At 38.5% G+C, this 13746-nt stretch overlaps 1 protein-coding gene across 2 annotated transcripts in view; it reads left to right on the top strand.

Moving 5' to 3' along the window:
* Nucleotides 1-950: 950 nt before the first annotated feature.
* Nucleotides 951-13746, top strand: part of SLC36A4 (solute carrier family 36 member 4) — a 45887-nt gene continuing 33091 nt past the window's right edge. Inside the window, exons 1-3 of one of the 2 annotated variants that reach the window (XM_079928304.1) lie at nucleotides 951-1132; nucleotides 11890-12013; nucleotides 13180-13270. In XM_079928304.1, the coding sequence (XP_079784430.1) occupies nucleotides 1081-1132; nucleotides 11890-12013; nucleotides 13180-13270 (267 nt within the window). In that variant the 5' untranslated portion in view covers nucleotides 951-1080. Of the gene's footprint in view, nucleotides 1133-11889; nucleotides 12014-13179; nucleotides 13271-13746 lie in introns of those variants that run through there. The other variant, XM_079928305.1, reaches the window with a different exon arrangement.

Here is a 13746-nt window from a genome sequence, read left to right as displayed (position 1 = left end):
AATCAGACACACACACCCCATCAAAACAACAACAACAAACCAACTTTCCTCAGAAGACCCTACTGAAATAGAACGGACAAAAAGAAAAAGTCTTATGTCCTGGCTTTAAAGAACTATGAAATGAAAAAAAAAAAAAAAGAGCAATTTCAAAATTAAAGCACTTTCATTCTATCCAAAAGCCTGCTTCAGATGTACCCACCTGAGGGGCCAGCTGCATATTGTAAGCCCCAGCTCTGGCTGCAGACAGAATTCCATCTTTGCCATTTACTACTTTATTATCCTTGGACAGGTTACTTAGCTCTGTGCGTTTAGTTCCCACATCTGTAAAATGGATATACACATTAGAATTATCGCACAGGCTTGTCATCTGAATTAAATAAGACAATGCATGTACAGTGCTTAAGAATATTTGACACTGCATCAGTATAATTACTCTTAACCTTAATTTCCTTTCAACACTGCGGCTAACGTCAAGTATCTGAAGGGCACTGAAAAATCCTTAAAGTGAAACTATCTGACTAAATGAAACGCTACTTGAGGGCACCCTCTATCTCTAAATACAGGCATAGAGATGGAAAAACAAGTAGTCAGAACTCCAACATGGATGGGGCAAATGCCCTCCTACTTTGCATTCTTCAAGGTGCCTTGCAGAATGCTAAAGCCTTGCAAGTAGATGGCGTCCTGGAATTTGAGCTCGTGGTCATCTGTAAAGACACCCTCCCCACCCTCATCCCCACCAGGGAGCTATAGGCCTGGGTCTCCGCCAGCTCTAAGTTACTACCCCCAGTTATCTCCAAAACGTCCCTCCTCTCCCGTTACCCTGCCCTTCTGCAGCCGGACCTCCTCTCACTCGGGTCTTCTACCCCGAGCGCTGCTCACTGGCCGCAACCCAACGCCCCAGGAAGGCTCCTCGAGCCCCGGCGCCTCGGCCGGGCCGGGCCGCCCCACTGCGCATGCTCCCCGCCGAGCGGGTGCGGTGCGCCGGGCCGGGCGCGGTTCCCGCTCAGCCGGGAAGGCCTTAGCCACGCAGCGGCAGGAGCGCGCGTCCCGGGGCGGCGGCGTCCTGGAGACCCCCGAGAGATGGAAGCTGCGGCGCCGGCGGCGGCCGAGGCGGCTGGGCACGAAGAGCTCGGTGGGTGCTGGGCGCGGGCGGGGGCGCTGGCCGACGTGGCGCAGGGATGCGCGTCCGCGGGAAGCGCCGAGGCCCCGAGCCCGCGCTCGGCCTCGGCCGGGGGTCTGGGGGGGGGTGCGGGCGCCCGCGCGGCCGCCCACCCTGCCCCACGCGTCAGGGTTCGCGTTTCCTGTCCCTAGACAGGGAGAAACGCGGAGTGGCTTTCCGGTCGTTGTTGGGGTTTCTTGGGGGTCAGGGTTCTTGGGGTTGGGGGTCTGGCGTAGGTTTGAACGTAAAACCATCAAAGCAGACCTCCCTGGGACATTTGGTTTGAGCCGAGGCTTAGGAGGTGACTGACCTCCGAGTCAGCACCTGCACAGGAACGAGTTGTCCGATATGAGAGCTGGCTCAGGCGAAAAGCTAGGCCCTACAGAGGGCGTCAAAATGTACGTGTGTGTGTTTGTGTGCGCGCGCGCGAGCGCGCGCTGACGGTTGTCGTGCGCTGGTGTACGTTTCAAAGGCAATGCAGAGCCTTCGCAGACTCTTAACGGTTTTTTTCCAACGATGCTTTAAGGAAGTTGCCATGGTTTGGCCTTTCAGACACGGCAGCCCTGTTCAGAGTCCCTGGTGAATCCTTAATTTACCGTCTGCCACCCCAGGAGTGGCGAGTGGGACGTGCTGACCAGACTGAGATACGACGTGTAGTTGGCTCACTTGGCAGAGTTTGTTTGCCTGCTTTCCTCTGGTGTCTTGTCTCCTTGGCGACAGGGAATGCGAAACTTTGTTTATGGTTTCCCGCTGTCAAAAGTAAAACAAAAATAGAGATCGAGGTAGTAATAATATTGTTCCTCCCAGTTAGATGCATTGTATTAGGAATATTTGTAATTCGCTGCTAAATGATTAAAAAAGAAGTTGAGCTTTAAAGAAATACTTTATTATAGTAACAGATTGCTGTCCTGTAATAATGTGCAGGGCACTTTGCAGTTGATTTCTTTCAAGTCACAGTAATGGTAGAAATAAACGTAACATGTTATTGAATGTTTGCTGTGTCGAGCAGTGTAAGTGCTTTACATATGTTTTGTTTCCTTTAATCCTCACAACAATGGGGAGGTAGGTGCAATTATTATCCCTGTTTTATAGATAGAATAATTTTAAGCTCATTAATGGCAGTACCCAGATAGGAATCCAGGTTTATCTGTTTTAAATTCGAGGTGGGAATTTACCAGAACTCCAACATGGATGGGGCAAATTCCCTCCTACTTTGCATTCTTCAAGGTGCCTTGCAGAATGCTAAAGGTGGGAAAATGTGCATTCTCATGCATTGCTGGTAAAAGCAGTATAATATACTTATCCTTAAAAATGCACACATTGTTTGACTCAGCATTTCTACTTCTAGAAATATTTCCCAAGGAAATAAGTCATGTAACATATCAATAGATGTTCATTACGTTATTTATAAATGTGAAAAGCTGGTGACTATCTAAATGTCCAATTAAAGGAAATTGTTTAGGTAAATCGTGATATAGCCATGTAGTCATATACTGAATAGCCCTTTAAAGTCATGTGGGAAGATGTTCGCCATATGTATTTTTACTAACTGAAAAAGTTTTCTAAATTATTTTAATTTTTTAAAGTTATGTCTCTTCATTAATTCAACACATATTTGTGGAGCTTCTCCTATGTGCTAGGCACTGCTTTAGGCATTTGGGATACAACTGTGATACATTTGTGAACAACACAGATCAAGATTCCTGCTCTCATGGAACTTATATTCTAGTAAGAGGAAGCAGACAATGAACAGTAAAGACAATTATCAGTTAATTTAAAGTACATTAGGCTAAAAGTGCTATGGAAAAAAGAGCAGAGTAAGGGAAATCCGGAGAGAGCGTGGGAGTTAGGCAGTTTATAGCATTTTATAAAGTAGTCAGAATGGGCCTTATTGAATAGGTGGGACTTGAGCAAAGGCTTGGAAGAGGTGAGGGAATTAGTCAAGTGGATATCTGAGGAAAGACTCTTCTAGGCAGAAAGAACAGCTGGAGTAAAGACAGAAGTAGTGAGGAGGGCAAGGAGGCTGAAGCAGAATGATCAAGGTGGTGATGAGGCCAGATTATGTAGGACAGCGGTCCCCAACCTTTTTGGCACCAGGGACTGGTTTCGTGGAAGACAGTTTTTCCACCCGGTGAGTGCGGGGGGTGGGGTGGGGGGATGGTTCAGGCAGTAACGGGAGCGATGGGGAGCGGCATATGAAGCTTTGCTTGCTCACCTGCCGCTCAACTCCTGCTGTGCGGCCTGGTTCCTAACAGGCCGTGGACCGGTACCGGTCCACAGCCTGGGGGTTGGAGGCCTCTGATGTACGGTCTTACAGTTCCATGTGAAGCCTTTGGCTTTTGCTCTGAGAGAATGGGGAGCCAGTGCAGGGTTTCAGCAGAGGAGAGACATGATCTGACTTAGATTCTAAAAGGATCATACTGTGTGAAGAGTGCACTGTACGGGGCTAAAGTAGAAGCAGGGTATTTCAGCAATTCAGGAGACAGGTGTACATGTCCTTCACAGCAGTAGTGGTAGCAGCAGTGGGAGTGGAGAGAAATGGTTAGACTCTGGATATATATTTAAAGTAGAATGAGAATGATTTCCTAACAGATTAGATGAGGGTTGAGAGTGAGACAGAGACAAGGATAACTCCAGGGACCTGAGTGTCTAGAAGAATGAAATTGCCATCAGATGAGATGTTGTGGTTGTTGTACAATACGTCTACAGATTCTCTGATGTTTCTGTCGTCAAGAGGAGGAACTTAATTTCCTTGCTTTTGAGTGTGGGCTGTATTTAGTAACTTGCTTCTATTGAATAGATTATGGTGGAAGTGATGATGTTTGACTTCAAAGCTAGGTCCTAAAAGGCATTGTGCCAGGCTCTCGTTTTTGGATTAGTTGCTTGGGGAGAGGCAGCTGCCATGTTGCAAGGATACTCAAGAATTGTAAGGAAGGGCCCACATTGCCTAGAACTGAGGCATCCTGATGGCAGCGATAAGTTGTTACACAGTAATCCATAGCCAGTTGAGATGGGTTAAGCCAGGAAGAGCAGGTTTGGTGGTGAAGATGAGGAGTTCAGTTTGGGGCATGCTGAGTTTGAAATGTCTATTAGATATGAAAGTGTAGATGTCGAGTAGGCAGGTGGATTTATGTCTAGAGTTAGGGAGATGTCTCGGCTGGAGATATGAATTTGGAAGTCATCATCATGAAGATAATATTTAAAGCCATGGGACTGAATGAAAATATACTGGAGTGAGTGTATGTGTTTGTGTATACTCTAAAATGTTGCCAGCAGTAGTTTCTAGGTGATGAGGTCATTTTATTTTCAAAAATGTTGCTTATCTTTATATTTTCTGATTTTCTACAATGACCAAATATTATTTAATTTAAAAAAGAATTTAAAAAATGGGGTGTCTGTGTGAAAAGCACTGGTAGAGTTGTTAAGATACAGGTTTCCTTAAGGTCTGCACATTATTTCAAAGAGGATGGGGACCTCTGGAAGGTGAGCGAGTGAAGCTTCATCTCCCACTCCCCATCGCTTTAATTACCTCCTGAACCATCGCTGCACCCTCCCCCTCCCAGTCAGTGGAAAAATTGTCTTCCATGAAACCGGTCCCTGGTGCCAAAAAGGTTGGGGACCACTGCTGTAGTGAATTTAGCAGTTTCCTGATTGTTGCACATTTAGGTTGTTTCCAAATTTTCAGTATAGTGGTTTTTTTTTTTTTTTTTTTTTTTTTTTTTGCAGTACGCGGGCCTCTCACTGTTGTGGCCTCTCCCGTTGCGGAGCACAGGCTCCGGACACGCAGGCCCAGCGACCATGGCTCACGGGCCCAGCCGCTCTGCGGCATGTGGGATTTTCCCGGACCGGGGCACGAACCCGTGTCCCCTGCATCGGCAGGCGGACTCTCAACCACTGCGCCACCAGGGAAGCCCCAGTATAGTGTTTTGATTAAGATCTTTGTGCAGAAATCCTTTTCTCCATATACTGGATTTGCAGAAGTGGAATTACTCGGTGAAAAGGATAAACATTCTAAAGGTTTCAATACATATTGCTAAATGAATGTGATTTTTCTCTATTCTGACAACAGGTGGAAATTTAGGTTGATTTTAGGTTAGAAAATTCAGGTTGAAACAATTGCCTGGGCAACATAAGAGAGCATAAAAAGCACTGCCTAAGAATGTTCCAATTGTATGCACCATTAATGTATACATATGGTGTATAATGTATGGTTTATAATATTGAATGAAGCTAGTACTTCTTATTCATTTATATTTTTCTATTTGTAAATAGAAATAATTTTGTCTAGGTAGTTTGATATCCATTGATTAATAATTTATTTTTTAAGGCATTGTTAATTCTTTTTTTTAACTGAAATATAGTTGCTGTACAGTATTAAATAAGTTACAGGTGTACAATATAGTGATTCACAATTTTTAAAGATTATATTCCACTTATAGTTACTATAATATATTGGCTATATTCCCCACATTGTACAATATATCCTTGTAGCTTATTTTATACCTAATAGTTTGTACCTCTTAACTCCCTACTTCTTTATTGCCCCTCCTCCCTTCCATCTCCCCACTGGTAGCCACTAGTTTGTCCTCCATATCCGTGGGTCTGCTTCTTTTTTGTTATATTCACCAGTTTATTGTATTTTTTAGATTCCACATATAAGTGATATCATACAGTATTTACATTTCTCTGTCTGACTTATTTCATTTAGCATAATGACTTCCAAGTCCATCCATGTTGTTGCAAATAGCAAAATTTCATTCTTGTTTATGGCTGAGCAGTATTCCATTGTGCAATCTACAAAGTCAGTGCAATCGCTTTCAAAATACCAATGACGTTTTTCACAGAACTAGAACAATTACATTTAAAATTTGTGTGGAAACACAAAAGACCCCAAATAGCCAAAACAGTCTGGATAAAAAAGAACAAAGCTGGAGGAATCACAGTTCCCAACTTCAGATTATACCACAAAGCTACAGTAATTAAAACGGTATGGTACTGGCACTAAAGCAGATACAGATCAATGGAACAGAAAGAGAGCCCAGAAATAAATCCACACACTTATGGACAATTAATCTGCGACAAAGGAGGCAAGAATATACAATGGAGAAAAGATAGTCTCTTCAATAAGTGGTGCTGGGAAAACTGGATAGCTGCGTGTAAAAGAATGAAATCAGAACATTCTCTAACACCATATAAAGCATTGTTAATTCTTAACTATAGTAATCACAAGCATTTTTCAGAGCTGTCCAATTCAATATTTGGCCAAAGGCAAGACATTGGCAAGTAATAGACTTTATGTGTAATGTAAGTTGGATTTTGTAATTTTTAATTACTTTGCATGAGTATTCCTGTTTTATTTCATATGTTCTTACCTCTATTAAAGCTTATCCAATGTTAGGTTTTTAAGTATTTGTCTCCTTCACTAGTCTCAATTTCCTTCTGTCTGGCATAACATATTTTGTCTGTATGCATACTCAGTATTATAGCACCGTTTGTAGCGCATAAGTGCTCAGAATTATTAATTATTAGTAGTAAATGAATTAAATTAATGTCAGATTTATATTTTAAAATCCTGTAAAGCAAAATTTTTTTCTAATATTTCATTATGTAGGAAGGGGAAGAAAACTAATATTTATTGATTACTTATTATGTGCCAAGGACGAGGCTCTATGCTTCATATATATTATCCCATTTCACTGTCACAAAACCCCCATGAGGTAGAAATTACTACTCTCATTTTCTACATGAAAAGATAGCCCCAGAGGAATCCTGGGTAAAATATAAATCAGATCATGTCATGCCTCTGCACAAAACTTTACTCTTGTCCAGCATGGTAGCCTTTAGCCATATGTGTATCTGATCTGAAATATGGTTTGTCTGAATTAAAATATGCTGTAATTGTAATATACACTCTGGATTTCTAAGACTTAGTATGAAAAATAGAATGTAAAATATCTTGTTAATAATTTTTATATTGATTACATTATCATTGAAATGATAATATTTTGGATATATTGGGTTAAGTAAAATGTTATTAAAATTAATTTTACTTGTTGCTTTTTTGCCTTTTGCTTTTTGATAATGGCCACCCTACCATGTATGAAGTGACATTTCATTGTGATTTTGATTTGCATTTCATGATGATTAGTGATATTGAGCATCTTTTCTGTTGGCCATTTGTATGTCTTCTTTGGAGAAATGTCTGTTCAAATCTTTAGCCAATTTATTAATCAGGTTATTAGGTTCTCTTTTTATTTGTTTTTGTTTTTCTTGCTCTTTAGTTGAAGGAGTTCCTTATGTACTTTGGAAATTAACCCCTTATCAGATATATGGTTTGCAAATACATTCTCCCATTCCTTAGATTGACTTTTCACTCTGTTGATTGTTTCCTTTGCTGTGCAGAAGCTTTTTAGTTTGATGTAGTCCCACTTACCTATTTTTGCTTTAGTTAACTGTACTTTTGGTGACATATTCATGGAATCATTGCCAAAACCAATATCTAAACCTTTCCTCCTATGTTACAGTTTCAAGTTTACATGTAAGTTTTTAATCCATTTTGAGTTGATTTTTGTGTATGGTATAAGATAAAAATCCAATTTCATTCTTTTGTATGTGGATACCCAGTATTCTGAGCACCATTTGTTGAAAACACTGTCTTTTCCACATTGTGTATTCTTGGCACCCTTGTTGAAGATCAGTTGCATAGACTGATTTCTGGGCTCTCTATTCTGTTCTGTTGGTCTGTATGTCTGTCAATATGCCAATATCATAATGCTTTAATTACAGAAGACCTTAAATATCCCAAAGAATTTTGAAAAAGAACAAAGCTGATCACACTTCCTGATTTCAAAATATATTACAAAGCTAAAGAATCTTTCAGTATCTTAAAGCATAACTTTACTCTTGTGAAAAACTGTTGTGCTGAGTTCCAAATAGCACTGGGATAATGGCAGCTGCCTAAATCCTAATCTCTTCACATATCCTCCCCCAAAACCTGTTAATTCAACAAGGAGCACAAGTAAACACATTCATGAAATTATTCTTATAGCATTAATAGGAGACCAAGGATACCACAAACTTCAAATAATCTGTAAATAGAAAAATAAACAAAATTTCAAACAGAGCTCCTGTCACTGCTGCAAATATGGAGAATGGAGGAGGAGTCTTTAGAATCTCTGTGGAAAAGAGGAGGGGGAGCAGGAGGCTTGGAAGAAGCACAGTGAAAATCTCCCTTAGAAAGAGAAAATCTAAACTAAAGTGTTAAAAGTCTAAACAGAGGTCAGGTCGGGGAGTTGGTAATTCACAGGGAAGGAACACAGGGTATTCCTGTATTCCAGGAATACAGGGAAGGAATTTGAACATTAGCAGGAATAGAGGAGGCAGCCTTAGCAAAACATTGCCTCTGGAGGAGAAGGAGATAAAAAAGCAGTGGAAATGCCCCTCAGATCCCTGGAAGTAAAGAGAAGAAGGAAAGTAACAGGGGGGAAATTGAAGATTCTGCAGAAATGGAAAAGAACCAGAAGACATGCCAGTTACTCCCTACGACCCCTGATAACTCAACATCATCCATTAAATAAACTGAACTTCACTGTGCTAACAGAAGGAAATACTGTCAAACTAGGATCCCTGTCAATGAAATGCCTAGCAATAGGAGAAATCATAAATAAAGAATAAATTACAAGGTGCCTAAGGGAAATATTGAAATGAAAATTTAAGTCATTGAATTTCAAAGAAGAATTTAAATGAGGTAAAGAAAGACAGTAAAAGGGTTCTAGAGAAAGTAGTTGAAATGGAAGACAGACAACAAAGATCCAGCATGTAATAGAATCTCTCAAAAAGAAAAACAAAATATTTGAACCAAACAAATGCTTAAAGATATAATCCAAGAAAATTTTCCAGAAATAAAGAAAACCTAAATCTGTATATCAAACAGACCTACTTTGTACCCTTTTGACTCAGACTGCTCAACCCTAAGACATATAATAAAACCATTAGACTTTTAAAACAAGGGAAGATTCCTCAGGACCTCAAGCGAAAAGAACAAATTATGTAATGGCTGAGAAAATTAGTCTGACATAAGACTTCTCAAGAATAGCATACAAGGTAAAGTAAGAGTAGAGCAGCATTTTCCAAGAAACTCAAGGGTAGAAAGTATGAGCCAAGGATGTTCTGTCTAGCTGTCCTTCATATCAAGGCTATAAAATATAGTTTAAAACATACAAAAATTCAGGGAATACTGAGCTCATGAGTCCTTCCTGAGCAATCTACTGGAGCAGTGGTTCTCAGAGTGTAGTCCCCAGACCAGCAACATCAGAGTCCCCTGGGACCTTGTTAAAAATGTATATTCTCAGGTCCACCTCAGACCTGCTAAAATCAGAAGCTTTGGCATGGAGTATATCAATTTGTGTTTAAGCAAGCCCTGCAGGTGGTTCTGATGCACATTCTACAGGAGAATGAACTTCTTCCAGCAAAGGGATGATTGAGGAAACTTTGGCAGAGGACTGATCACAAGCATTTAACACATTGATTGTAGATTTAAGTCTAAGACATGAGTGGCGACATGATTGAACAACAGTATGTAAAGCATTTTGTAAATTGCCAAAGTAGATAGAAAGAATACAACTGAAAGATGAGAGAATAAGAGACACAGAAAGGCAAAAGTAGAATTAGACCGTTAATTGTTGTATAGGTGGAAGTCAGAGGACACCATTTAAAACTGATAAACAAGATAGTAAAAGAATAAGAATGGGCTTCCCTGGTGGCGCAGTGGTTGAGAGTCCGCCTGCCGATGCAGGGGACACGGGTTCGTGCCCCGGTCCGGGAAGATCCCACATGCCGCGGAGCGGCTGGGCCCGTGAGCCATGGCCGCTGAGCCTGCGCGTCCGGAGCCTGTGCTCTGCAACGGGAGAGGCCACAACAGTGAGAGGCCTGCGTACCGCAAAAAAAAAAAAAAAAAAAAGAATAAGAAAAAAAGAGGATTAAGGGCACCATAAAAGATAAAATGGCAAAGGTAGCTAGTAGAATAGCTCAACTAAATGCAATACATGATCCAAAAAAAAATTACTAAGAGAACCTTATTAGTACAGTTGATGAAACTGGAAAATAGAATGTAGATTAAGTAAAAGTATTGATCAATATTAAACTACTTGAACTTGATTACTGTGAATATTCAGGAAAATATTCTTGTTCATAGGGAATACATGCTAGTGATAGGGTAAAATGGCATGATATATGTAATGTACTCTCAAATAGTTAATAACAAGTGATAAACATTTGAGAAAGAAAAAGAAAACATGGCAAAATGTTAAAATTTGTTGAGCCTGTAAAGGGTACATGGGAGGGTTTTTTGTACTATTCATGCAAATTTAAAGTAAGTTTGAAATTATTACAAAATAAGTTTTAAAAAGTTATGTCAATCAGTCATTTCCAACTAAATCATTTAGGTTACCCCAATTCCCTGTTACGTAGGTTTATTGTATGTATTTGAATGGAACAAACTTTCACTTCTTTAAAATATCCTATACTTCAGACCTTACTAATGCATATCAGTCATCTCAATAAATTTGAATTTAGTGAATTTTACGAGAACAAGACAGACAGTGATGCCTAGTGTTATCTTTCTCCTCAGAAGGAGCAAAATCATGCTAAAAATTGCTAGATATAAGAATAGATTGTGGTACTAAAAATTTAAAGATTGGAATGGCTTTATAATTTTCTTAAAGCATTTAAAATTATGCTTGCCAGCAATTCCACTCCTGGGTATATGTACAAAAAAACCCAAAACACTAGTTTGAAAAGCTACATGCACCCCAATGTGCACAACAGCATTATTTACAATAGCCAAGATATGGAAGCAACCTAAGTGTTTATGAACAGATGGGTGGATAAAGAAGATGTGGTATGTACGCACAATGGGATACTACTCAGCCATAAAAAAGAATGAAATTTTGCCATATGCAACAACACGTATGGACTTGGAAGGTATTATGTCAGACAGACAAATGCTGTATGATATCACTTATGTGGAATCTAAAAACTACAACAAACTAGTGAGTATAACAAAAAAGCAGACTCACGGGTATGGAGAACAAACTAGTGGATGCCAGTGGGGAGAAGGAAGGGGGGAGGGGCAATATAGGGGTAGGGGATTATGAGGTACAAATTATTAGATATAAAATAAGCTACAAGGATATATTGTACAACATGGGGAATATAGCCAATATTTTATAACTATAAATGGAGTATACCCTTTAAAAATTGTGAACCACTATACATACACCTGTAACATATAATATTATACAACTCTACTTCAGTTAAAAAGTTTTTTTAATTTTTAAGAATAAAAATAAATAAAAATATGATTACCATTTATGTACTCAGTATGATTTGAAGCTAACAAGAGATGGAAGTTCATTTTATTATTTCTTCACATTTTTCACCCCGTAATTCTATCATCATTTACTATAAACCTCAGGTAGACAAAACAGAAAACATTTTGCATTGAATACTTATGCTTTTCACTTTGCACTGCTTAGTCCAAACCAAATATCCAGCAAATGAGTCTAGTTGTTTCTTTCTAAATACGGTAGAACTCAAAAGTATTAATGTGAATTAACTTAGGGTGGAAATAGTAAAGATGCGTACAAATGGCATGTCCTATTAAAACCGTTATTTATACCAGCTTTAAGCCAAGTTTTAAAATGGTAGTGAAGCACTTTTTCTTTTTAAAGATATGGATATAATGAGACCCTTAATAAATGAGCAAAACTTTGATGGGACATCAGATGAAGAACACGAGCAAGAGCTCCTGCCTGTTCAGAAGCGTTACCAGCTTGATGGTCAAGAGGGTATTTCGTAAGTGTTCAGGTTAAATGTCATTTTCTCTTTTCACTCAGTGTATATTTTGTAATCATCTGCTATGGACCAGGCACTTAAGTAGATACTACAGAAGACACAAAGATGAATAAGATACGGTTCTCACCCTCAAGGCGTTTATAGTCTATTTGGGAAAGAAGAAATACATCTAAATTACAGAGCCGTGTGTAGGAATTACTAAAATGATGATATGTATCAAATGCTATGGATCTTGAAAGAAGGGAGATCAGATTGAGAGGAAGAGAAATTTTAAGAGAAGGGGCTTCTGAAATGGTTAGGAGTTAGACTGTGGGAAGTAGGTAGTAAACACTTCTTTATGTTGAGTGAATGGTATGAAACAAAGTCAAGGTCCCAGGGAAGCAGTGGAACATTTTTTAAACTTTTTTTGTTATTTTGTCATCATGAATAGATTTGAATAAGATATTATTCTAATAGTGATTTAACAGTTAAGCAAAGTAACATTTTAATTGATCAAAAAAGAATAAAGTAAAAAAATTTTTAGGCAAGCATTTTTGTTTCATAAGTTAAAAATTTGTGCTATTCTTCCTAGTTTAATTTGTTTTTTCTTGGTCAAGAGACCTCCTTCAAATGCCTCTTGGAAACTTTTCTTAGGTGAAATCCCTTGGGAGTTCATGTTGTCTGAAAGTTAATTAGTATTTATCTTACCTGATGATACACATAGTTTTAGAAATTGTATGTTTTTTTCTTTTAATTAACTTCCTCTGAGGTTGATAATCATAGATCAGCTATGTTTAATATCATGGTTACATAGATAGTGCAACAAATTGCTGTTTTACCAGCTTAGCTGTATATAGTCTTCAACATTGTTCTGAATATCATAGCAGCAAAGAAACTTATGAGAAAATTACCTTTTCTTTATTACTTTAATAAATACAAAAATACTTTCACTTAAATAACTCATTTAATCTCCATAGTAACCCTCTGTATTCCACTTTTAAGTAGCAAAGATAGGACTTGAAGCAAATATAACTTTTGGTTCATTCAACTTCTGGTTGAATGGAAATGTTAATTTGATTCCTTGCCTAGATTAATTTTTAGTTCCCTTCTAATGCTAAAACCATGGTCATGTGATTTTAATAGCTTTTGTTCTAAAATGTTTAAATCTTACAACTTTTACTTTTCAGATTTGTACAAACTCTTATGCATCTTCTTAAGGGAAATATTGGAACTGGTCTTTTAGGACTTCCACTGGCAATAAAAAATGCAGGCATAGTGGTAAGACTCATCTTTGTAATCTCTAGTTAAAATACAGTTATCAGTCTTAATTTACAGCAAAAATTACAAGTTAACATCTGACCTAGTCAAATGTAACCTGGTCAGGTGACAACTAGATAATCATTTAGCTGTTGCTGATAAAATTATGTGAACTGTGATAATAATATCTAAAAATGAGAGTTAATTACCCTTTTCATTTCTACTTAATTACTTATTTATAATATTTGACAGAAAGATCCTAAATCACTATTTGATTTTTCCAGGTATGGTTATATCTTATTATTCTTTTGGATTTTCAGGAATTTAAGTAATATGTTCATATCAACAAACATTTATAGAGTATTTGTATTGGCGAAATTTTATAGTTTTTTAGATTCCAAATAAAATATGTAGTTTTCAGACTTAAAGAATAATAGTTAAGAAAAGGAATAATAATATCTTTTTTTGTTGTTTGTTTTTGTTTTTTTGCGGTACGT

The sequence above is a fragment of the Stenella coeruleoalba genome (assembly GCF_951394435.1).
Source record: "Stenella coeruleoalba genome assembly, chromosome: 8".
Classification (NCBI taxonomy): domain Eukaryota; kingdom Metazoa; phylum Chordata; class Mammalia; order Artiodactyla; family Delphinidae; genus Stenella; species Stenella coeruleoalba.
The sequence above is the reverse complement of the archived record's forward strand: the minus strand, read 5'-3'. Positions and strand labels throughout refer to the sequence as shown.